The sequence below is a fragment of the Elgaria multicarinata genome, chromosome 5 (assembly GCF_023053635.1).
Source record: "Elgaria multicarinata webbii isolate HBS135686 ecotype San Diego chromosome 5, rElgMul1.1.pri, whole genome shotgun sequence".
Lineage (NCBI taxonomy): Eukaryota > Metazoa > Chordata > Lepidosauria > Squamata > Anguidae > Elgaria > Elgaria multicarinata.
Window position 1 is genome coordinate 21,473,275 of NC_086175.1, and position 26,700 is coordinate 21,499,974.

The window sequence follows — 26,700 nt, forward strand, 5'->3', positions numbered from 1 at the left end:
GTTATAGGGAGCCTCTTGCCTTTGTTATGATTGATGTGGGAAGGACCTAATGTTCCTGCTCCCCCAGTCCCCCACTCAGGTGAAATATTATCATAGTTAAAACATAGTTACTAACAAGAGTGTCTATACGCAATAAATACACTTTCTTAAAGATGAGATAGTCTCCCTCAGATATCAGAAAAACTGAGGCAGAAAGCATGTTTTCCATGCTTGTGGTGGTGGTGGTGGGAATAATTTTAAGAACAGAATCCATAACATTCTTCAAAATACCATTTGTGTCACAGAGTACGTTTAGATGTTAGTTCACTTGAAAAATGTTATTTATATACTTGGATGTTTTGAATTGGGCATTGTGTGTTGCAGGAAGGGCAACATTCCAATTAGCAAATTCCATCTGTTTGATGCTCTTTACATAAGTGTTCCATGGAAGTTAGGCTTTTTAAATGGCAAATAATATACCAATGTGTTTGTGAAGCAAGCCCTTCCACAAAGAAAACTAGGAGCCGCTTTAAAATAAGCAAATGGACTAAAAGACTGATCGTATGCTCTGGTTAAAGTATGTACCTCTTGGGCAAAGTAAGTCATTCCTGAATATTTACAGAGAACTATACATTTATTCTTAGTTTTCCAGAGTTCCAGGAGTTGTATTCATATATTTTGCAATGGATATGGCAAGCCAGTACAAGCATTTTTGGGATCTAATATACCAAAGTGGGGATCTGTTTTGTGGTAGGAGGGGTAATCAGGTGCTGGTTTTAACCTATAAAGCCTTTCATGGCTTAGGAGTGCAATACCTGATGGAACTCCTCTCCTAACCTGAACATACCTGGACACTATGATCAACATCTGGGACCTCCCTATAAGTGCCACTTCCAAGAGAGGCTCATAAGGTGGAAACAAGGGGGAGGGCCTTCTCAGTGATGTCCCCCTGACTATGATCCCCACTGAGCCCTGCCTGGCACTGACACTGTCATCTTTTCAGCCGTTTAAAGACCACCCTCTACTCCCAGGCATTTAATGGGATATGAGGGGAAATCTGTCTGCTGTTTTAGAAAAGGTCTATTAGCAAAACAGGTCCCTGCCGGCAATGTACTACTTAGGTTCAGCATGTTATCTTCCCTCTGCTCAAATGCACAAGCTGGGAGCTCATAGTGGCCCCACTTCTCTATAGAGCTAAGAAAGCCATTGCTTTTCTGCTGTTAAGGTAATATCCAGGGAAAAGTATATACAAGTCTGCAGAAGATTCTTCCACTCCCCTTTTCATGGTGTTTCTCATGCTGTTCATACTAGGGCTGTGTATCGTCCTCCTGATTCACCACAGAGTCTGTTTCAGAGCCCCCGAAACAGCCCCGATTTGCCTTGGGGTGCTTTGGGAATTACCTGCCTCACCTCAGCGCCAAAGCCAAGGTGTGATTCGGGGGCCCCAAGGCAACTCAGCATTGCAGGTTCCTGGGTGCCGGTCACACAGCCGGCACAGCCAGGAGTAAGTCTGGCTAGGAGTCCATTAGACTCCCAACTCCGTGCTCCCCTAACCCCTCCCAATCCAGAGCTGCTGCCGCTGCTACCCATTCACCTGCCGCCTCCGCATCGCCCCATCACTTCCATCACCATGCCATTGCCACCATGATCAGGAAATGCGGCATCCTCCTGAAAGCCAGACTGCGATTTCAAGGTATCACCGGGGCTCTGTTTTAGTACATCTTCGGCCACAAACTACAGTGGCCACAAAGGGTCATTTTCCCTTTATGGCCGCCATAATTTGCGACCCAGAGTCCCTACGATACCTTGAAATCATGTCCTGGCTCTCAGGAGGATGCTGTGTTTTCTTGGTCACGGCATCGATGCGGCGGCAGGGGAGCGGAGAGAGAGAGGTGAGTCCAGCACCATCCAAAGTGGCCCGAGGCATCCCGAAGCTTCAGTACCAAACTTCTTCAGCCTCAGGCTGTCCCAGAACCAACTCGGAACCGAGGCGGGCCAAATCAGCCTGCCTCGTCTCGGTTTCGGGGATTCGGCTTGTGGTGGTGCACAGCCGTAGTTCATACCGTAAGTGAGTCTTGCTATTTACTGTTTTACTCTGTACAGCACCATGTACATTGATGGTGCTATATAAATAAATAAATAATAATAATAATAATAATAATAATAATAAGTACTATGAAGATGATGTGATGCATGAATATGGCCAACTTTTACTTTCACACTTGGGGCCTAAAGGAACAACACCAGACTGAGAGTGGAAGAATCTTCTATGCAGATGTGTCTTTAGACTCCTTTCTATATATCGGTCATGTTTTCATGAATCAGAACAGAGTTCTGAGAGACAACAAAAATCCTCCTATATGAGGGGGAGAGATGGGGGGAAAGGGAGAGAGGAGAATAAAGAACCTTGCTGAGTATATTCACATTATGCGGTGAATGAAAATATTTTTATAAGCGTGCATGCACATACTGGCAGGGACTATTATTGATAGGTGAAGTGCCATTTATACCTAAGGATTCCTAGTTGCAACATGATTCATTATGAATTTTATTCACATCTAAATGTACTATTGTCATTTTAATCTTGTCTTGGCAGATGTTTTGGAAATGCCATTGCCTCATGCCATTGGTAGCACTATGCCTTTATACTGTGGAAAATTAACATTTTTTAAAAAAATTATAGAACATGTGAAGCTAAACTGATCTTGTTTGTGAAGAAACCAGGTGTTCTAGACAAAATGTGGGAGACCAATCTAAATTGTCAACATTTTAGTAAAGCACTTTATAAAATGCCATATTAGAAATTATTATTCAAACTTGGAAAGATGGGTATTAGCTCACCCAGCACTGGCTAAAGATATGTTTGCTAAAAACTTTTCTCAACTTATTTATTGGCGGAAACATGTATTCGGATGATGAAAACACTGTTGAAATCCAAATTTGTTTTTAAAGAAAATTCAGCATTGTGCTATGTTCTGCATGAGGTGCAAAAAATTAAGAAATACAATTTGGAGAGGATTTTATTTAATGACTATCACGAGATACTCCTTTAGCAATTTAGCTCTTCTTGGGCTGGATGGGAGTGGTGGTGATAGGAGAAGAGTAGCAATATTCCTCTCTGAACCAGAAGCAGAGAAAGTCCAGTCCTTTTTTCCATTTCTGTTTGTCTGAGATCTCATTATTTCCCACACACACACCCTTTATTGCCCTCAGTCTCAATCCCTTGAACTATTTGCACCGTGGTGTTCTAGAAATGTATAGAGAAGCACCAGCAGGATCACATTGTTCCTTCCGTGCCAACATCTCTCCTGGCCAGATAGAAATGGCTTATGTCATTTTGATTCTTATGGTTAAGTCTCTAAAGGGAATGGTGAGGCTATGGAACAAAACTTCAAAGGTAGACATGGTGGTTCTATATCAAGGCCAAGTTTACTATACATTTAGTTGATTCTGCCTTGCCTGCAAAGATTAGTTATAACTTGGCATTGGACAGAATTCACCTGTGGGGAGAGAGTGTAAGTATATAAGTAGTTCTTTCTATATATCTTCTGGAGCATGTATGTTTGAGTGTATATGTGGGAAGAAATTTGTATACCTTGCAACTCTGCAATTTGAAAGTGGCAGGGCCCTCCAGAACAGGAAGGTTTTCGACCACCGTTTTAGACTATGAAAACTATGCTTGAACTTGATCATGATCTTCTCTTAGATTCCCCTCATGACCTTGGACTTTGTGGCTCTGTCTATAACTGGTTTGCCTCCTATCTAGCGGGTCACTCTTTCAGCGTGTTGGCTAATGGCAGCTCGTCTTCCTCTTTTCCCCTTTCAGTAGGGGTTCCGCAAGGCTCGGTGCTTGGCCCATTGTTGTTTTCCTTATACATGTTGCCCTTGGGTAAGCTTATTCAATCTCACGGCCTCCAATATCATCTGTATGCCGATGATACACAATTATATCTCTCATCTCCGGAACTTTCTCCTGATGTTCACGATCGTATCTCGGCATGTCTTTCAGATATCTCAGCTTGGCTGCTTCATCGTCGTTTGAAACTTAATATGGCAAAGACTGAATTGCTTGTTTTTCCTCCTAAACCTTCTCCTCATCTCTCATTCTCTCTTACTGTCAATGATGTTACACTTACTCCGGTCAAGGAAGCTCGTAGTCTTGGCTTTATATTTGATTCCTCGCTCTCCTTTATTCCTCATATTGAGGCAGTAGCTAAATCCTGTTGTTTTTTCCTGTATAATATTGCCAGGATTCGATCATTTCTGTCTGTCTCTTCTGCCAAGACGCTTGTTCATGCACTGGTTATTTCTCGGTTGGACTACTGCAACCTTCTTCTCACTGGCCTTCCTTCTTCTCACTTCAGTCCGTTGGTCTCGGTCCACCACTCTGCCGCTAAGATCATCTTCTTGGCTCGCTGCTCTGATCATGTTACTCCACTTCTGAAATCTCTTCATTGGCTTCCAATTCACTTCAGAATCCAATATAAACTTCTTCTGTTGACCTTCAAAGCTTTTCACGGTCTAGCTCCTTCCTATCTCTCCTCTCTCATCTCACACTATTGCCCCGCTCGTGCTCTTCGTTCCTCTGATGCCATGTTTCTCACCTGCCCAAGGGTCTCTACTTCCCTTGCTTGGCTTCGTCCATTTTCTTCTGCTGCCCCTTACACTCTTCCAGAACATCTGAGATCCACAAGTTCAATCGCAGCTTTTAAAGCTCAGCTAAAAACTTTTCTTTTTCCTAAAGCTTTTAAAACCTGATGTTGTTTGGACTCTATACTGTTAGTTTTACCCTACCCTGTGCCTGTTTACCCTACCCAGTGCCTGTTTGCATTCTCTTCCCCTCCTTATTGCTTTACTATGATTTTATTAGAATGTAAGCCTATGCGGCAGGGTCTTGCTATTTACTGTTTTACTCTGTACAGCACCATGTACATTGATGGTGCTATATAAATAAATAATAATAATAACTTTCCTCTGTAGTTATATTGTTGTGCATACTTGGTAAATGTGGGTGGGTGTTCTGAGCAGTTGAGGATAATGTTCACAGTGGAAGCACAAACAAATCAACAAATGATATTTGTGGTTGATTAAACACAGCAGTACAGCTAAGGCATTCAAAGGTCATAGGGTAAGCATATTTTTGCTTGCCACATAGCATAATGTTCAGAGATCATTCTATATTGTATTTCTTGCTTACTGCTGGCGTCGGCAGCTGGTGCTCTGCCAGGTCTGAGCCACAAATGGGTTAAGCAGAGCAAGTAGCTTCTAGTATGGGTGGTGTGTGGTGGGTGGGATGAGATTCAGGGTGCCTCTTACATTTTCATGCTGGCTACTTGTTCTACTACTGGCTTAAGTGTAGGAGGCCGTCTGTTGCCAACCCTGACAATGGGTGGATGAGGAATGTGCAATGTTTGCCCTGCCCTTAACACTTCCTGGGCAGCTGTCTAAATTCAGAAGTCTTTGAGCCTGTATTTCTTCTCCAGCTCTGGTTTAACAAGTGAGTGTTTATGATGTGCATCAGTGCTGCTTGTCAACATTCTCCTTGGTTTTGTTGACACTGGATGGTGAAACTATGAATTCCTGAAGGCTGCGCTGTTTATATGGGGGTGATTCTGAAGTTTATAGTGATACAAACATACCAGCAGTAACAGCCTGTGAATAGGAAGGAAATGCAGGCTACGTCTAATGAAGCAGGAGAAATCTCTAACCTTTGAATTAATCTCTGCACCTGCTGCCTTGGCAGGTAATATGATACCTTGGAAGTTAACCTATTGTTCACCTTGAAATCATCTGTCTTGCACCTTAGACACATAAGAGCACTAATAGAATTTTAGGTGATGACCCTTGTGTAGATTCAGGCATTCCTCTTGTAAGTTCCTAGCTTGCCACATTCTGTCATGCTTGGGTCTTTTTACAGTGTTTAAGGGCAGTTTATAAACCACCACTAAAGCCCCATTTCTCCACCCCAGCCACCAAAACTGGTTAAAAAAATGATGCATAATTTCTGGAAAACTTGTTCAGCCTCTGGCTTCTGGAACCCAGTTCTTGAACCCAGTTCTTCATCCACTCATTGTCAGGGTTGGCAATTTCTTGAAGTGGGTTCAAAAGCTAGGAGAGTAATTAGAGGGGGGACACTCTACAAGTTAATACTTCAGTGGGCACCATCAGAAGATTGTTATAAAGAGATAAAATCAGCACAACTATTAAAACTTATAAGACTTACATTAAAACTCACCTATATTTTTATATAAGCAGTGAAGCTTAGCTTAATTATTCTAGTCACTGGAGTATTCTTTTTTCCCCCCTGTGACCACTATTTGTACATTTTAACTTGAATCAGTGGTTCATTTTCTTTTCTCTTTCACTGTCTAAATTGTTCTAAATACTGGCCTTAACAACAGTGCTGTAAAATACCTATGCTATTGTCAGTACCTTTTCTATGGACTAGAGTTGTGAGTGAACCTTTCGTTTGGCACAAAAGCACTCATATCTCACAAGGTATGCAGTTCTTGTTTTCCTCCCAAATCCTTCAATCTGACAACTTAGTTGAGTGGGCCATTTCTAAAGCAAGTCCTAGGAGGAGTTTGCAATAATAAATTGGAGAGGGAGAGGCGTTTCTTTTTGCTTCTGACAATGTGTTCACCTGGCCCACAATTTTATTTGCTTTACAACCTGCCTGTGTTCATCAGTAGTGCTGCAAGTAGCTAACATGGTAACCGAGAAGAGGGGCTGAAACCAGATCAAAAGCAGGGCCAGTAAGAATCCTAATAAAACTGTGTGGTGAAGTCTCCCTGTGCCTGATCAACACTTTATAGTAAGTTAATATCAGGACAGTGTATACTCCTCCATTGATTTAAATATTATGTGCTTAGTTCTGCATCGAAGAAAGCAAAATTCTGTGATTTGTATAAATTATGCAAATTTGCATATTCTCTTTATTTTGCATTTTTCTCAGTTTTCACCATCTGCACAGTTCTATGTATAATCATGCAGATAGGCAAATTGCTGTGCAGGGCATGAAAGCATGCCATAGCCTTGAAAGTTGTTGGCTTTATCATGACTTTATTGTGAGCTGCTCTTGAGAGACTTCTGTAAGGCAAAAGAGCAATATATACCTCCTGGCTTCAGTGACTTTAGCAGGCATTCACTGTGCACTTGCAAGCATATCTTTGTAGCCATATTGGCTAGAAACTTGGTTTTTGTTTAAAAGAAAGAAACTTGAGATCTGCAGCTGACAACACACATTCCGCACTTTTCCCCACCCCTGTTCTTCTGTATAATTGTAATAACATACAGCCATGATTATGAAGTAGTCAGTAAATACTTGGTGAAGATGAACTGGTTCCAACACATCATGCATTGTGGACAGAGCTATTTAACCAATTGTAATTGTTTTATACCCTGGAGAAATAAAACTTGCCTTCACACAGTAGCAACACAATATTTTGAAGTCAAAGTGTGGTGTTACTGTGTATAACTGTGACTGCACTAATGGCAGTGCAATTTGACACACCTAACAAGTATATTTTAATTGAGATCACTTTTACTGATTCATGCAACTGTACTCTCTCTGTGTGTATAGGGGATAAAGTTTACGTTCGTAGGTTATACCTTGACTACATCAGTGCTGGTTTTAGATTTTTCACACCTGAAGTGAAAAATAAATGTGATGTCTTCTTAGCATTACATATGAATGCAGCCTTCTGGAACTTTAGCTAGTTGTATCTATGGTGCAGGCTGGGGATAAGCAAATGTAGTCCCACTCAACCATACAGAGATGGAATGTCATAGTAAGCTGAGATTAGTGTCTGGGAATTCTGGGCTTCCTAGTCTTGTGATCAGCCCGTCTCTTTCCATATACGATAAAGACAATAATTAATCCTAATACATATGTGATGCACAGCTATTTACAAAGGCTTTTTGTCCTCTTCGGATAAAAGCCAAAGCCATTTATAGGCTGTACCTTTTCCCTAATAAATAGGGGTGTGGGTAGCAGTGTGCAAATCTAACTTGGTTATCACATGCAGCTCCAAGCAAAGTCCTGAATTAAGTGTAGAATCATAAGCTTTAATGGTCAACATAATGGATTCCTTATTTTTAAAAGGAGCTTATTTACAACTCTACAGATCTGAATTTGAAGCCTAAGACTCTGTTTCCTGCCCCTAATGTTGGCAAGGTGTTATCCACAGTAGTTAAGGTAAAGAAGGTGATGAGATATAAAAGTAGCAGTCATTTAGGTACTGAAAATAATAAGGAATATTGAATTGTATCTTTAATAATTAAAACTTATTAATAATACTCCGAAACAAATAGGGAATGTATTGCTTCTTAAATTACATGAACAAACTTTTTAATGTATTACACTGAATGCATTAAACAATAACCTGGAATTAAGAACAATTTGGGGTTATTGTGGCATGGGCACAATATTCAGCAAGCAAAGGTACCAAGATGGTGAGTGAATGTGAGGAAAAAGAAAAATATCTTCGAGCCTCGTGTGGTGCAGAGTGGTAAAGCGGCAGTTACTGCAGTCGAAACGCCCCCACGGCCTGAGTTCGATCCCAGCGGAAGCTGGTTCTCAGGCAGCCAGCTCAGGTTGACTCAGCCTTCCATCCTCCCGAGGTCGGTAAAATGAGTACCCAGCTAACTGGGGAAAAGGTAACTACGACTGGGGAAGGCAATGGTAAACCACCCCACTACAAAGTCTGCCAAGAAAACGTCAGCGAAAGCAGGCGCCCTCTAGGAGTCAGCAATGACTCAAGAGTTTGCACGAGAGGTTCCTTTCCTTTTCCTTTCCTTCTTCCCCTTCTCCCTGTATGCTCGATCACCATCCAGCTGATACAGCTTGGGCGGGGGACTTTTTTGTGGGTGGGGGGGAGCCAGAAATAAAGGAAGACGTGGCATGTGCTCAGCACGCGTACAGCCTTGCGAGGTGGGGGCTCGCCCACACGAGGTTATTGGCCTCTTTCATCAGCTGAGTGGCTTGCCCTGATGGGCAGGCTAGTTGCCTGAGGAATTAAGCTGATTCCCGCACTTTCACGCACTGACCCATGGAGGGGAGAATCTCCATGTATAAATAAAGAGGCCCTATTTAATCCCAAGCTCTGGTGCCTGTGTGTTCATTTCTGGGACTTCCTTCTCCTCTCGCAAACACCATGTGTGCTCTTGCTGCCTGGAAAAGTAAAGCTTTAAGGGGAGGAGGCTATTTAGCAGAGGGAGGGTCTTGCAGAAGGCATGGGCTTTTGCCATTAGGGCTGGATTTATTTTCTGAGCCAATACAAGGCCTGGAAATAAACATTTGGTCCCAGTTTTCTCAGATGTAGCGTTTTATTCCTGATGCCAGCAAAGGCAAACTTGTCTCTAACAAGAATCTATCTCCATGACGGTGGTTTGAGTAAATCTGTAAAGTAATCATGTGTTGAAAGTACCATGTAAGCTGATGTATTTTTCCAGAAGAGGATCACTTGCCATCTGATAGGAAAGCAGTGTGGTAGCAGCATGGCAACCCCCAAGCATATCATTTTGTAGGCATGAATACACTGCCACACCTCTTCTCCCGTGCAGCTAGGGTCAGTTTTCATCTAAAGAGTCAAGTCTTCTCCCCCACCCCTGAGTCTTGTTCTAGTAAACTAAAACGGCATGAGTTGGGGAATTCTTGGGGAAAGTGCCCCTTGCATTCTGATACTACTGAGGAGGTACCATGGGCACCTATTGGGTAGGTTAATGTGCTTTTCAATGCACAGAGTTAGATGCCAGGTTGCTTTTGCTCTAAGGGCATTCATGCCTTGGTGCCTTTTCAGTGCAATGTGTAGTAGGATTTAGTAGTTCTCATATTGCGAGCTGTGGCAAGTCTCCTCTTACCAGTTAAGTCATTCAGCAAGTTAGAATGATTGAGAGGCCTGATAATTGCCAATGTCATATGTTCCAAACGCTGGGACGTTTCTTCGAAAATGGGGAACAAGTGTTGCCCTCTACTTTTGGAGGTGGTTCTTCAAGCACATTTCCGTAACCTAAGGCAAGTATTTGTAAACTGTGTCTCCACTCCCAATTTTGAATCATCACTAGTGAGGAGAGCTAGGAAAAGAACGGAAAAGGAAAATGTTCATACTCTCACATAGAAACACAAAATAGGCCGCAGTTGCAAAAACGCAGCAAGAGCAAAGCTAAACAGCACACAACTGCACAATATCTGATTAACAGTCAAGGCAGTAGGGTAAAAGGACTAATCTAGTATAAAAGAAATTATAACAAGATTGAAGTATGCAACAAGCTATGTAACATTTATATCAGTATACATATCAGAGTAATAGTTACTGGAAACAGGTTCATAAATTGGCAATAAGTAAACTGTTGAGTGAGAGAAAACTTTACAGGACTCTGGATTTTATTTATTTATTACATTTATATACTTCCCCATAGCCGAAGCTCTCTGGGCGGTTTACACCTGTTTTGCTGCAGCTTCCTCAGAACCTCGCTATAGTTACACCACTAATAAGCTGGCTCTCCCTGTAGAAGCATGTATGCATATATAATACAAATACATAGCAATCTGGGTGTGCTAAAATTAGTATGTTAACATTTTTCAGTGCCTTCATTTTTTTCCTTAAAAATTCGATAATATAAGAGAAATGGGTGCTATTGAGTTGTCATGTCCTAAAGTTTCACAGGTATGCAATAAAAATAATTTCCAAGTCATGCCTTGAATTTTGGATTTAAACAATTTTAAGCAGGTTTTGGGTTTTTTTGTTGCATTTTTCCTAATGAGTCTGTGACTGCATAATAAAATGAACCGGAGCTTGCATTTTCATTAATTAGTTAAGTATTTTAGTACAAATGCTTTTGGCTATTGGAAAAACATTTCAGCTCTATACTGCATATAAAAAGAATTCTTACTTCAGTTTTGTATACTAAACATATTAAATGTGGTTAGAAGATTCCAGTTGATTTAGGACATTAGAACATTCTAAGAAAACTCACGTACTTGAAGAATTTGCAGGAAAGATTTTGTTTGTCATTTTAAATTAGAACTGCTGTTTGAGAATGCTTTTTAGGGTATAGCCCTGGGGCACAGAGAAATGAGGTCTAGGCCTTCCCCTTCTAGACTGAACATTCTGTTGCTGACAGCTTCATTTTCTAACCATCTGGTTGCAAATATTCTAGGACAGCTAATCTCAACCAGGGGTTCCATTGTGAAATATTATAGTACAGATCGCTGGAATCTTCAGCTTCAGGGTGAGGTGAGGGCTACAATTATGTCTCTCAAAACAAAAACTAGAACTCAGTTGAAGACAAGATATTAAGTGCTGTTTAAAATATGATAGTAATAATTTATTTATTTACTCGCCTCTCCCTCTGGATCGAGGCGGTGAACAACATGGAATACAAAATATTATAAAATACATAAAACTGATTAAAACATATAAAACTAATACATTATTAAAATAACAGGCAGTCAGACATCTTAAAATTTGACTGGGTAGGTCTGCCGGAAGAGATCAGTCTTTATTGCTTTTTTGAACCACCCAGGGAGCTTCGGCTATTGGGCGGTATAAAAATGCAATAAATAAATAAATAAAATTCAGAAAGACTATTGAGTTGGCGGATCTCACCTGGCAGGCCATTCCACAGCCTGGGAGTGACAGCAGAGTAGGTCCTCTGGGTAACTGTTGTTAATCTAGTTTTTGCTGGCTGAAGTAAATTCTTCCCAGAGGACCTGAGTGCGGGGCAGATTGTACGGGAAAAGGTGATCCCACAGGTAACCTTGACCCAAATCATGTAGGGCTTTAAAGGTAATAACCAACACTTTACCCGGTTGTGGAACGAGCTCCCCAGAGAGGTCCGCCTGGCGCCTACACTGTACTGCTTTCGTCGCCAGCTGAAGACCTTTTTATTCACTCAGTATTTTAACACTTAATTTTAACTTAAATTTAAATTTTACTGTTTTAACTCTGTATTTTAATCTTATATCAACTTTGCTGTGTGGTTTTATCCTGGTTGCGCTTTTTATACTGTATTTCGTAATTGTGTTTTAACCTGTTGGGTGTTTTACTGTGGTTTTAATTTTTGTGAACCGCCCAGAGAGCTTCGGCTATTGGGCGGTATAAAAATGTAATAAATAAATAAATAAATAAATTATACTTCGCCAAGAAACTAATTGGCAACCAGTGTAATGATTTTAAAGCTGGTGTAATATGGTCACCCCTAGATGTACCAGTGACCATCCTGGCTGCCATATTTTGAACTAGTTGAAGTTTCCGGACTAGGCACAAAGGCAGCCCTAGGTAGAGCGCATTGCAGAAGTCGAGACTTGAAGTTACCAGCCCGTGCACTACCATCTTTAGGTCTTTGAACTCTAGGAAGGGGCGCCGCTGGTGTATCAGCCGAAGCTGATAGTAGGCACTCCTGGCCATCACATCTATCTGAGCTGTCATTTAGAGCGATGGATCCAGGAGCACCCCCAAGCTGCGAATGCAGTCTTTCAGGGGGAATGTAACTCCATCCAGAACTGGTTGACACGCCTCCAAACCCAGGTTGGGACCTTTGACAGTAAGCACCTCCGTCTTGGCTGGATTCAGCTTCAGTTTGTTTTTCGTCATCCAGCCCATTACCACCTCCAAGCATTCATTCAGAGGAAACACACTATCCTTAGCTGCCGCTGTTGTCGAGGGCATAGAGAAGTATATTTGGGTGTCATCGGCATACTGATAGCACCCCACCCCATGCCTCTGGATGATCTCTCCCAGCGGTTTCATGTAGATGTTAAACAGCATTGGGAATAGAGTGGCACCTTGTGGTACACCATATGGCAGCTCCTTCTTTGAGGAGCAGCTATCCTCAAGCATCGCCATCTGGAACCTCCCCGAGAGATAGGACCAGAACCACTGAAGCACGGTGCCCCTGATTCCCATATGATGGGCAAGTATATGATGCCTCAGCTGTTTTCCATTGAAGGATTGTTCTTCTTTACATTTGATGAATGAGAAGAAAACTAACTCTCATTTGCGTTCTGATCCTGGAGGAGCCTGTTAACCTGGCTTGCATTACAGTGACTTGGATGGATGAACTAGGGTGCATTAATATCTGTGTGTCAGTATCCTAGGTACTGGGGGTGGGGTAGGGAGATAGGGTTGCAGTGGTCTGTTGAAATAATATATGGTGTTCCGTCAGCAAACCTTGTCCTTCCAGAGTATCCTTCTGAAAGTTCTTGACCAGGACAGATAATGTGCACCTCACTGATGAATACTGTCCCTTCCTGAGATAACCGGGGTGTTTTACATGGCATTGGATTCCGCTAGGCTTATGGTTTTGGATGACTTCACTTTTCATGCTGGTGCCTCCCTGCCAGGCATAACCCCAGGATTTCATGACCACTATGGGAACCATGGGCCTGGCCGAAATGATTTTTGTTTCCTCACATTCAAGTGGACATACTTTGGATTTGTTTTTTTGCTCAAGTGGAATTGACGGTGATCTGACGGTGAAGGAACTTTTATTGCTTCTTTTGTCACAATCAGTTCACTTCCTGGTGGGGTTTAGACAACTAACAATCTGGCCGGGTGGAAGACATATAATAAGAATAAGAAGGAGGTCCACCCTACGAGGCTAATGGCTTTGTGATGGCTTTGGAGATTTTACTGGCAATATGATGGGCAAGTCTATCGAATCCCTAGCAAACCTCTGTGGTAGAGAAGTGGCTTAGGCAGTTGATATGACCACACCTGAGTTGCCTCTCCAGTCCAATGGAGCCAGGCATACGCCATGGTTTTTGTCAGGGCAATCAAACTGAAAGGATGATGAAGAGAGCAACAGTAAAAACAAAAGCAAAACAACAACCTCACAACATCAACTTCATGATGAATCTGGCCTAATGTGGTCTGCAACTCATTTTAGAAGCTACTCTGTGGCAGTGAAGTTGGTGAAGTTATTCTTCTTCTCCGACACCATTACACCATTGCATCTGTGCAGACTCAGCTGTTGGAACTTTTTTCAAGCCTCCTTGGAGGTAATTCCTTTTCTGTTGTGACCTCCCCTCCCCACCTTTGGAACTCGCTCCCTCATATGGCTCCTTTACTCATTGTGTTTAGGGGGGCAGTTCAAAAAAAACATTTCAGTGGGGGTTTTAAGCCCTCCTAAAGCTGCTGTGTTTAAGCTGCTGTGTTTTATTTGTTACTGCTTGTTTATATTTTACTGGTTTTAGTATATGATCATCTTAGTGAGGAAAACCAGGATATAAATTATTTTAAATAAACAATAAAACAAATCTTTATGTTTATATGTATATTTATATGTTTAGACCCATAAAATTTCATCTTTCTCTTGTCCATGAGTAAGAAGCTGTAGAGTAAGTGAGTACGGTCCGTTTTGTGAGTGAAACATTTTGAAAGAAAATATCTCCTTCCTCTATTCTGTCCTTCTGCTGTCAGGCAAACTCCACTTTATTTAACAAGGCCTTTACCTTGTGTGTGGTGCAGAGTGGTAAGCGGCAGTTACTGCAGCCGAAACTCTCCCCACGGCCTGAGTTCGATCCCAGCCGAAGCTGGTTCTCAGGCAGCCGGCTCAGGTCGACTCAGCCTTCCATCCTTCCGAGGTCGGTAAAATGAGTACCCAGCTAGCTGGGGGAAAGGTAACCACGACTGGGGAAGGCAATGGCAAACCACCTCACTACAAAGTATGCCAAGAAAACGTCAGTGAAAGCAGGCGTCCCTCTAGGAGTCAGTAATAACTCAAGAACTTGCACGAGAGGTTCCTTTCCTTTTCCTTTACCCTGTAAATGGATCTGTTGGGTTGGTCTTGTTTTTAATCTTTTTTCTGTATTTTTTTATTGTATTGATGTATTCTTTTACTGTTTTAATGAATTTCAATTGTTTCTGTAAGCCACCTTCAGTGTCATTATCTTCATGGAAAGGTTGTACACAAATAAAATAAATAACAATGGAAGGAATAATAACACTGAAGGGGAAAACACCAAAAAGTGGACAGTCGATTGGAACCAAGATAACATTGAGAGCCATGGTTCTGATTGCCTTTACTTAATTTTAAGTAAAGCCAATTTTAATGTAAAAACAAGCAATAGGGCCTTAGTCAATTCCCTCTTTGACATTCACTGGTGAAAACTAGCAATAATAAATATTTGTATTGACATATTTTCTTCCAACAGCAGAGGTATATTGAAGATATGTCGTTACAGTGCCTTGATTTATTAGGTCATATTTATATCGCTGTTGGTCTGACTGATCCTTTGTGAGTTAGCGATGTTGGAGTCTTAGGGGTATTAAGGGAATTAAAAAACAATCTACTAATACAACTTAAAGTGGTCAAAATAAACACTGAAATTATCCTTGAATAATAGTGCTTTATAACTGACTGAAACATTTGGACTCTATAGAATGTGAATGTAGTTCATGCGAAGTTATTCATAGCTATAAAAACTAATTTTGATTTCATTTGCAGAACTTAAGTTGGCATAGTACATAGACAGGAATGACAGGTATCTAAATGAAGGCAGAAAAGGGCCCAACATGTCAATTAAATCTACCTGTGACCTGGAGAAACACTAGTGGTTTTCCACCTTAATCCAAAAGTTCTGATTAGCTTAGTCCCCACCCCCGCCACAGACCTCTCTCTGATTGAATCTTAAAGATGTGTCATAACTTGTATTTCTGCTATTGATGAAAAGCTGTTTGTCCCAGCTGAATAATGTGATGTCAGTACATTGGGGTGTGCATACCAGAATTTCACATTTGTTACATAACGAGAACATATGACTACCACCCAAAGTTTTTGTTTAAATAAGGAAAGAAACCAAACAACTGAATAGCTAAATGGAACTGACAAGAAGCCAGAATTTTAACTTCAGATTAACTTTAAGTTATGCAGTCCCTCTCTCACTCTTTCTGAGAATGTAAAGGTGCAATCCAATGCATCTTTGGACAGAAAAACAGTCCTACAACTCCCAGAATTCCCCAGCTAGTATGGTTGGCAGGTAAATTCTGGAAGTTATGGGACATTTAAGATTGCATCCTAAACTGGCTTTCTGTAAACACTTCTATACTTCTATAAAATCAAAACAACTGAGTAGTTTTATAATTTGATGATTTCCCTCTCAAAGTTCCAGACACCTATCATGGATCATTCTGCTCCCCCCACCCCTTTGAATAAATCTTATCTTCTCCTTGTGTTGTTCTTTCTGGATTCTGCAATGTAATCAGAATGATTAAGGAGATGCAACTTATGGCAATCATATATATGCAAGCAATGCATATGAGGTAAAATAGTAGCCCTATGTAAATAATAAAATAGTGTTAGAACAATGTATTCGAGAAAACCAGCATTAACAGTATAAGTGCACAATCCTATGCATGTTTAGACTGAAAAAAGTCTTACAACTCTCAGAATTCCCTAGCCAGTATGGGAATACTGCGAGTTATAGGAATTTCTCTGTCTAAACATGCATAGGATTGCGCCCTAAAGGGGAAAAAAAACATGGGGAAATGGGCATGCCGTGGGAGAATAGCTCAAAGACTGTAGGGTGGGAATAGATGATACCAGGCATATGAGTTTTGTATGCCTTTAATAAGTGGTACAGATGCTTCTGTGTTGTTTTTAAATCAAATCTTCAGTATTGTAAATGAAAGACTACCAGAATCATATTTCAAAGTCTCAAGTTCATTTATTTTATATTTTTATATGCACCTTCCAAACTGCAAATATGAATCTTCAGGAGGAGTATAAACCCATCCAGCATTGGTTGATTCACCTTTCGCCTAACCAGAATCACCTCTGTCTTCCCTAGATTAAGCTTCAGTGTTTTTTGTCCTCATTTTCTTTGGTCATCAAGTTGCCACCTTATAGACAGGGAAATCATGTAAATCTCAGCCATATACTATATCATCAGTGGGAGAAAATGGATGTGACATCAGAGATATAACCAAGTATCCTAGTGACGGAACACCTCTCCCAACACGAACCTACCCGTACACTTACACTACACACAACATCTAAGGTCCTCCTCCAGGTGCCTACCGTGCCTACCCTGAAGGAGGCTCGGAAGATGGCAACAAGGGAGAGGGCCTTCTCAGTGGTGCCCCCCCCCCAAATAATGGAATGATCTCAACAAGGCCTGCCTAGCACCAACATTGCTATCTTTTTGGTGCCAGGTCAAGACTTCTCTTTTCCCCCAGGCATTTAGCAGGATGTGATAAGTTTTAATCGATCCCGGATTTGTTTGGCTGAAGTTGTTGTTAGATGTATGTTGTCTTTGTATATACTGTCTGATGTATGTTTTCATGGTTTTAAATTGTATATTGTTTTAAATATTTTAATCTTTTGTAAACCCCCCAGAGAGCTTCGGCTATTGTAGTTGTAGTAGTTGTTGTTATTATATTGATAATAATAATAAGTAGTTATTATTAATAATAGTGATAGTCTTTGTTTTGTTTTGCAGATTGTTAAATGCTATTTTGGGGAGGATACTTAATCTCTAATGGTCATTATAGAGCCTTACAATCCTACACAGCAATTTTAGTTTTCAGAGTGCACACTAATGGGATTTAATATCAACAAGCTGCACACTGTTTAAATGCACGTATCATTTGAACCAAGAGTGAGAATGTCAGTTGCAAAATCCTCCCTATACTGTTCCATGTATGCTTCAGTCACTGACTGAATTAGCAGTTCGCTCAGAGCAGGTGTAGTCACTGCTAAACCGCACCTATGTTTTTTAGTTTACCCAATGAAAACCACAGGTTTGTGCAGTGTCTTTTGCTCTTGCCTTTCATTTGCATTCTCTCTCTCTCATATATATATATTAGCCTTCTCGGTAACCAAAGCCAGATTCCAGGTGCAGTATTTTATAATCAATCTGTAATCATAGAAACCAAGTTCCTCCTCTTAATTCCTCCGTTGCCAACCATTTCTGGGTGGGTGAATGTCAGTAGCTAAAGTTATTTTTAAATGTGAGAGGTGAGGCTTGTCATGCAAAGCTGAAAAGAGGGCGTTTGTTTGCAGAGCTGACATCAGATGCAGATTGCTGCTTACTGGCTGAGCATTTTTGCTTTATACCTGGTAATCTTTAACTTGGTCTGTCAGTCACAGAGATCACTGCTCAATCCAGCAATTCATATGAAATATTACTTGTATTTATGATCTGGGAGATAAAACTTTTGTATTCCACGTACTGCACTTTGAAACTTTGGCTTACCAACTTGAAGTTCCTTCCTTCAAGTTGCTTAACTAAGCAATCACTTTCCACTTCTCTTCACAGGATAATATCAATGTGTTCTTGAAAGCTTGTCAAAATCTTGGATTAAAAGAAGCTCAGCTTTTTCATCCTGGTGACCTTCAGGATTTATCTAATCGAGTTACTGTCAAGTAAGTGTTCTATGTTTTATCAGTTAACTTGAGTATACGATTTTTGGTGTTGCTATTAATATATACAGCAGTTTATATAAGGTTGATTTATAGTGTTGCAGTTGTTATTTAAGATGTGCAAGCCTATAAAAAGTTGAGATTATTTGATTTGTGCAGATTCCTCCCCCCAAGCATCCGTTCTTGGTATTTCTTTTAGGTATTCGCTGACATTTAACATGTACTAAGCTGCTTTACTAATTAATGGTTACATTGCTTAAAGATGCAAAATAGAAGGTTCTACCGCTTTTTAATGCGAAAGTTAAAAAAATGTAAACCATCACTGTAAGCTTGTAATTACTAGGAGGGTATTCTTGGTGTGGGGTGGAAGTGTATGTGCCTGCACGCACCTTCTGGTCTAGCAATCAAATACTGAAGTCTTTAATCTGGAGAATTGGACCCAGGGTGCTCATTCAGTCCTCGGTAGATGTATTACTAATATGTTGTTTGATATATTGTTAAACGTATTTCAAAATGGCCATGTTGGCTGAGGTGATGGAAGGTATAGTCCAATGCAGCTGGAGGGCATAAGGCTGGGGACAGCTAGTATAGTGGCTTGGATTGTGAACTGAAGGCTAGAATCACCTTGGTCCAATTTTTGCCTGAGCTGTTAATTCATCAGCTTAGATGGCCATGGGTAAACAACTACTTCACAGCCACAGTGACCCATCTGTGAAACGGGGGTTATTATTATTAACAACGCATCTGATCTGATGTTCTTGAGAAAGTTCAGAGTGCTACATAAATGCTGTTTGTTAATGATATAGGTGTTTGTAAATGATGGTAATAATTAAGAATAATGTTGTTATTCCTGAGGGCAATTTTTCTCTTGCTGTCCTAAAGTGATTTAGAAATTTTATCATGTACAAAACCTGTGTGTGTGTGTGTGTGTGAGAGAGAGAGAGAGAGAGAGAGAGAGACGATATATTTTCTCATGAAAATGAAAGCTAAGAACCATGTGTTCAGGCAAAGAATAATTGCTATTATTTTAGACTGCTTCATCAGAAAATATAAATACGTTTATTGGTTTCTATAATCTTGAAACTGCCGGAGAGCATATACATATATAAAGGAGGTTTATGAGTTTCAGTGAAGAGCAGGACAAAGTCCTTATTACGTTGCCAAGAATTTGTCGTTAACAGGGGTTACTAAGGTAAATATGGCATACAGGAAGTGTTTCCTTGGGCTGTTAAGCTTTGTCAGTGTTGAGCACACTCACTGCCTTGGTGGTAACAGGTTGTGGAAAAGGAGGTGGGGCACTAATCAGCAAGACAAAAAAAATGTAAGGATTCAATACCGCTTTTACCTTTGGCCTTTCAGATTGTTCGAGAAGGGCAATGTGTGTGCAACTGCAGTTGCCAAGAATGTTCTTTGAAGAATGGTAAACAGTGTTGTGAAATCAACCTTGCTAAACCTGCAACAACCTGGAAAAAAATTAATACTAATCAAAATCAGGATTGTAGATAACCACTTTATTGGCATTTAAGTATTGCTGCCAATGTGCAGGTGAGGAAAGTGAGTGTAGGTCAGGAAAGGTAGAACCAAAGGAACAGCTCAGCAGGCAAAGAGTAACCTCTGAAGGCAGCGTGACTGATCTCTCTCCTCTGCTGTACTTGGGAGTCTGAGGGAAACAGCTAGGCATGACCCATCCAAAGCGGAATCCTTCTGATGATGGGTGGGACAGCCTGATGTGGTGTTCCGGACTTCTGTTTTATCTTAAACACAATTTGATTAGAATTAACTGATGCCTTTCACCCCTCTCGCCTTGGTAGAGAGAAGTATATCTTCTAGCTCTTCTGTAAATGTTGTAGAAATAGTGGTTGCGTTTTCTGGCTAGCAAGCACACTGGTTGGGTGTGTGTGTGTGTGTGTGTGTGTGTGTGTGCGTGCGTGAGAGAGAGAGAGAGAGAGAGAGAGAGAGAATGGGAACTTGTGCTTAGTCTCTATGCTGATGATAGGGATGCTGCCTGTGGGACCAGTTCTGCTTTTTCCCCTCCCAAAGCTTGACGCCTGGGAGGGAGAAAAGGTACAGCTGCCATTAATGCTGTACTGAAGAAACAGCTTGGCACTAATAGCAATTGACCTTCCTTCCTGCTCTGCCCTGTTTTCAAGAATGTGAGGGTGAATGGAGATAACTAGCTGTCATTAGTGTTTACCAGAGTGAGGAAGGTGAGACTCGAATCAGGTGTGTGGATCCAGAAGGGGCGTAGTTATTGACTTTCCCCTAATTATCTTCAAGATTATCTTGCAAAGATTACCTGTGCAGAAAATTTATTTAAACAACAGGCTGCCAACTTGTGCTCCTTCAGATGTTTTGGCCTACAACTCCCATCATCCCTGACCACAGACAGTGCTGGTTAAGGTGGGAGTTGTAGGCTAAAACATCTGCAGGACCACAGGCTGCCCACCCCTGCTTTTTAAAAAAATAAAACACCAAAATTCTAGGAATTTTGTCTTTACAAGGAATAGCATCCCACCTCATTCTCCCCGATTTTGTATCTGTATTTGTCATGAAGCCTATGACAAAAATATGACACTGGCAGTAATGAAACTTACATAAGTCTATCCTTATATAGTAAAGGAGTTGAAAGTTCTGAGTTCAGGTCCTAATTTGCAGTTTGTCTACAGGTATCAACTGCAGGTATCAACATTTGCTGCCTCTACTTCAGGCCATATAGGGGTATTTATTACAGTTCAGCAATATAAGAGTAATTCAGAACTTCTACTATGGTTGTTTTCTTTCTGGAATGATTTAAGGTTGGAATGATTGACATGTGTTCATCTTCCACTGCAGTTACTAGGTTTTGAAATAAACTGAGATCAGATAGCGTAAGAGAAAACAGTTGTGCAAGATATTCCATGAAACTCTTAGCATTACCGCAAGCAAAAATAACAATATATATAGTCATTGGTGATGATATTACTGGTGAAGCTGGTTGAATCTGAGAATGGCTGCTTTTGCCATCACTCCTTATGATGGTAGCTCTATCTCAGATCCACAAGGATTTCACTGCATTATTTTTTCTCTCCATTATTAGTTTAAGCAGATTTAGAACTATGTCAAGCCAAGTCATTGCTAGCAAATACAAGACACACTCACCCATCTCATGTTTTAATTAGTGTTCAGAAGTCTGGAATTTTCTGTGTGCTTTATCACATGGTAGTTTTATAAATGCATTCTTCATATAACCCCTTTCTCCCCCATTTGAACCATATCATAGAGCTCAACATCACATTGGTTTGTGGCATGCATTGAGGCTTCAATTAAGAGAAATAATGGGCAAGATGGAGCGTGTTCAGAGGAGGGCAACCAGGATGATCAGGGGTCTGGAAACAACGCCCTATGAAGAGAGACTGAAACAACTGGGCATGTTTAGCCTGGAGAAGAGGAGATTGAGGGGAGACATGATAGCACTCTTCAAATACTTCAAAGGTTGTCACACAGAGGAGGGCCAGGATCTCTTCTCGATCCTCCCAGAGTGCAGGACACGGAATAACGGGCTCAAGTTAAAGGAAGCCAGATTCCAGCTGGACATCAGGAAAAACTTCCTGGCTGTTAGAGCAGTACGACAATGGAATCAGTTACCTAGGGAGGTTGTGGGCTCTCCCACACTAGAGGCAGCTGGACTACCATCTGTCAGGGATGCTTTAGGGTGGATTCCTGCATTGAGCAGGGGGTTGGACTCGATGGCCTTGTAGGCCCCTTCCAACTCTGCTTTTCTATGATTCTATGATCTCTGCAAACCCCAATTAAATTAATGGGAGCTGCAGCAGAGTCTTTGTTCAAATAGGACTAGTGTAAAGGAAGTTCACAGTGGATGTTGTCCTTTGCATAGTGATATTTTCATTGATAAGATGCTCCACTGTCAGTATGGTGTAACTGGAAGTAATTGTCCTTGTGTCTCGACATGGTGACAGTTGGAGGATGAGTTTTTGCCTTAGGGCAGTTGTTACTCAAATCATTTTAATTCTTATCGGAACACCAGTGAAGTAACTGTGATTCTGATTTTGTATTGACCACACATATTATCTGCAGTATTTTTACAAAGTTTATAGTGAATATTTTGTATTTGTGTTTAAGCATATTGCAAACAGTGGAGTGCTGGGGTTAGATGCTAACACTGAATGTTCCTTGCAAGATAGAGACACATGTACACACCCATCCACCCACCCACACACACAGAGAGACTATTTTAAACATATGGCTTTAACTAGTTTTTACAAACATATCTGTAGTAAGCTATCAGTAATGGTATCCCATATCAATTCTGCCATAATTTTCAGCTTCCAAGAAGTTTTACTAAAATAGTGAGCCTCAGTGCCAAAAGGCAGCATCCCTTTCTATAACCTAGCTGAGCTGGCAAGCAACTAATGTATATCCTTAACCCCCAGAGACGAGTTTGAGAACTTCTGTTCTAATTACTGCCTATTACAGCACTGGGATTGCAAGTATGTAAACACTGAAATTCGATGCGTGTTTGTATAATCAACTGAGAAAATTACGTTAAAATCTAGGCAGACAAAGATTCTGCAAAGTATGTACAAATCTTCCTTGGATATATTTCCTGCACAATGAGGTTCAGTATAAATTTCTGTGCCTGTAAGAAGCGCGCATGTCTTGAGGTCATACGACTGAGATTATTATAGGGTGCAATGTGAAACTCCTGCTAAAAATACTTGCAGTAGCTTGGGTAGAGCTAAACAGTACACTTCAGACTCTTAATTTTTCCTGTAAAGTACTGTTGAAGTTTCAGTACCCTGTTGATGTCTTTTATAACTGGATTTTTTGTAAATATTGAAAGCTTTGATTTGGAATTTTTGGTATTAATATATCCTTGAAGAGGAATCTCATTATCTAGATAGTTTTTATAGCATCAACAATGTGCCACATGTACATGCTCTAGAAGTCAAAATAGAAATACATCTTGTGTCCTGAGTACTCAAATCTAATCTGTATTCTGTCAATTGCTAGTAGGGGAGTCTGACAGTCTTCTTTCTTAATATGGCTGTTGTTATGACTGTATGGTAACCTGAACAAAAATACACACCTACTTGAAACAAAAATACACACCCACAATCTCCATGGTTATCTCGTGGAGTCAGGTGAGACTTGGCTTCTTTGGCAACACACACAGAAAGACTAGGTCCCTTTGGAATGGATAATAGCTCAACCTTCAATAATTTCACTAGATAATTTCTTCATATTAGGAGAGGGAAGGATTTCTCTCAGGCTGGACTTAAATGCCCCAAATGCCCAAAATCTATGAGAACAAAACGTTAGCCTTTTTAAATTCTGAATTGGTTCATTACTGTTAGGTATGGGGAGACGTCCTGTTTTTAATTAAGAATTAAACTGAGAATATCAAGGCCTTAACTTATATCACAGACTGTGAAGATTCGTTTCACCAGAAATTCAAATAAAATTAAGACTGATGATTGTTGAAGGTTAGGCTGAACTCCTCTTCCTAATAAACTAGTTTTGTAGACAATATTTTCATAGGGGAGCATGTAGCTTGAAGCAATACAGGCCAGGAAAGCTTTATCACTTGGTTATGCAAGTGATAGTGCAACTGAACCAAAGTCAGGCAGGTAGGTGTGGGAAATGGAAACAAGAGGCTGTGCCACAGCTGCTTGACATAAAAACACCATGCTTTTATAGCATCCCTTAAGTTACTGGCAAAATATTATATGGAATAGTAACTCTAGGTGTAATCTTCATCACAAGACATTATTGAACTTAACCGAAGCATGCTAAAAATGCTCTTAAAGTTAAATTAAACAAACAACTAGAGTGATTCATCCTTTTTTTTGCTCTTTTCCTATTTCATCCCTTCACAAATATTTTAAAATTCAACATCTTCGTTAACTATTGAATTTTTAAATATTTGTACCAGGGCCGGAATAAGGCCAGTGGATGCCCTAAGCACAGCCCAATAAGGGTGCCCCCTTGGCCCTTCCATTGCTTAGCAAGCAAGACATTAAGACTCAATAAGTGCTGAAGGTGAAGTAAGACATTAAAAGCTCAGTTTTCTTCAAGGCCATCCCCCACGCCACAACACACAACTGTATTAAATATAAACTGTTTTTTATTATATTTGTTTAACACTAAATAACAGCAAGCAATATAAGCCAATTACTTACTTATAACTAGGACAACAGAAAAAATTACAAATTTTCATCAGTGTTTCATGCATTTTTTAATAAAACTGTTATAAGGGGAAAATACAAATGCAAAAATTGATTGAAAATGATTTTTAATCTGGAATTCCTTAAAATTAGATGGCTACAGCTATGGTACCAGTACTCTATGGTGCCCTCCTTCCCTTGGTGCCCTAAGCATGTGCTTATATTGCTTAAAGGTGAATCCAGGGCTGATTTGTACAATTATGTACACATAAAATGGGACTGAATTAACATAACAAACTATAGCTTCTGATAAGAAAATATTTAGAACATGAGTTCTCAACAAGGGGGGAATTCCCCCCTGGGGTGGTTTAGGGTTCCAGGGGGGAATTGGGACCACTATTTAGCAAAGTATGATGTCCTATAGATTATGTCTTCCTACACATGTTATTAAAAACATCCCGGAAAAGTGTCATGTCGTCTGCAAAAGCCAGGCTTTTTGCTCTCTTTTCCCTCCCTCCCTCGCAATCCTAGAAGTTTCAAGCTTCCCATTTAGAGGGGCAACGCAAAGCATGGGAGCTGGGAATATAAAAGGGGCCATGCTTTGCGTTTGTCCCTTTAAATGGGACTAATATAGAAAAAATAAAAGATTTTCAATATTATATGCATGTTAATTGGAATGCACCTTTTGAGTTAGACTATCTTGGGATGGGGGGAATTATATTCTGAACAATGGTGAAAGGGGGGAATGGAGCAAAAAAGGTTGAGAACCATTGATTTAGAACCTAATGTAAATTAGGTAGTCAAGTATCATTGTATCCATTTTGGTTGCTTTTATCCTATGTCTATTTACACATGTGTAGTGATGTAGCAAAAGTAATTTCCATGCCTTGTCTACCTTGTGGAATCATCAGGTTACCTGTGAAAGTCAGTGGATAAACATATCTAATGCTTTTAGAATTCTAAGTATTTTAGGTCCATTGGAGAGAGATGAGTGATATTTATCTTTGAGGCGGAGATATGTGAATGTGTCATAGATCTATACAGCTCAGTCATTATTGCACATTGCTTTAATTTCACTGCCATTGAGTGTTTCCCTTACTAGCTTACTTGAAAATGTTTTGGAGGTCAGCTCCTTCAAACATATGTGTTTCTTTCCCTTAGCAAAGAGAGAAATAATTTTCATTTGGCATACTAGTTGATAGTTAACTTCAGCGTTGGCAGAATATAATTATGAAAGCAGATTGGTGGGCAAAGTAAAGTTCTTCTCTTCTACTCATAAGATTCTATTTAAACTCCAGATAGTTTTCAGGAGAAATAAGGAGATGGCCCCAAGGGTTTGTGTAGATTTCACCCATGGTTTTCTATAAAACACACTGAAAATATAGGTATGTGAGAGAGTTATAGAGACTGATGGACCTAATGGGGTCACAAGTAGCAGATATATAGGAAGCAAAGCAGTACTTGAAATACGACAGTTAGACCAGACTCAGTTATGGCTGAGGTGGATTCCTGCGTTGAGCAGGGGGTTGTACTCGATAGCCTTGTGGGCCCCTTCCAACTCTACTATTCTATGATTCTATGGCCATCTTAAAAATGCTGGTAGTTTTTGTTGTAGCAATCCAAATATTGTCTCTCTTATAACAATAAATAGTACAAGGAAGTAAGAACAGGGAATGTAGTATATTGAATATAGATTTAAGGGGCCTCTAACATTAACAGTCCAGTTTCCTCTGTGATAGTTGCCTGGTATGGTTTGGTCCCACTGTTTTCGTTTCATCTGTGCGTCTTACGTTGGAGCATGTGGAAGTCTGCATAAGCAACTTTGCTACCTGAAGGTTATATTACAGTGTGATGTTTTTAATAAAAGTGAAGCTGTGTCTGCTGATTGCTTACCTGAGAGCAGAACCTATTGGGGCATGGACGCCTGAGTAAGCACTCCACGCCTGGAACCCACAGGCAAAAAAGAAACATTATAGAACAAATAAGTGGAATGGCTTTTGACTTGTGCATGCTTCATTTTAGCTTGCGGTAAGAGGCTTATCTATTTTATATGTTGAAAGAACCTAGTATGCTTACAGCTGCAATTTTGACCATGATCTCAACTTTTACACTGTATAATTATGGACTCAGAATGGACTTCTCTCCATGAAGATAAGCTTTCAAAAAATGTATTACTTCACTTTCGAAAATC

General features: G+C 40.4%; 1 protein-coding gene across 8 annotated transcripts in view; it reads left to right on the forward strand.

Annotated features, from left to right (window-relative positions):
• Window positions 1-26,700, forward strand: part of LMO7 (LIM domain 7) — a 158,725-nt gene that overhangs the window by 54,669 nt on the left and 77,356 nt on the right. For 7 of the 8 annotated variants that reach the window (XM_063126008.1, XM_063126006.1, XM_063126009.1 and 4 more), the window contains exon 4: window positions 18,242-18,348. In XM_063126008.1, the coding sequence (XP_062982078.1) occupies window positions 18,242-18,348 (107 nt within the window). Of the gene's footprint in view, window positions 1-18,241; window positions 18,349-26,418; window positions 26,438-26,700 lie in introns of those variants that run through there. The other variant, XM_063126011.1, reaches the window with a different exon arrangement.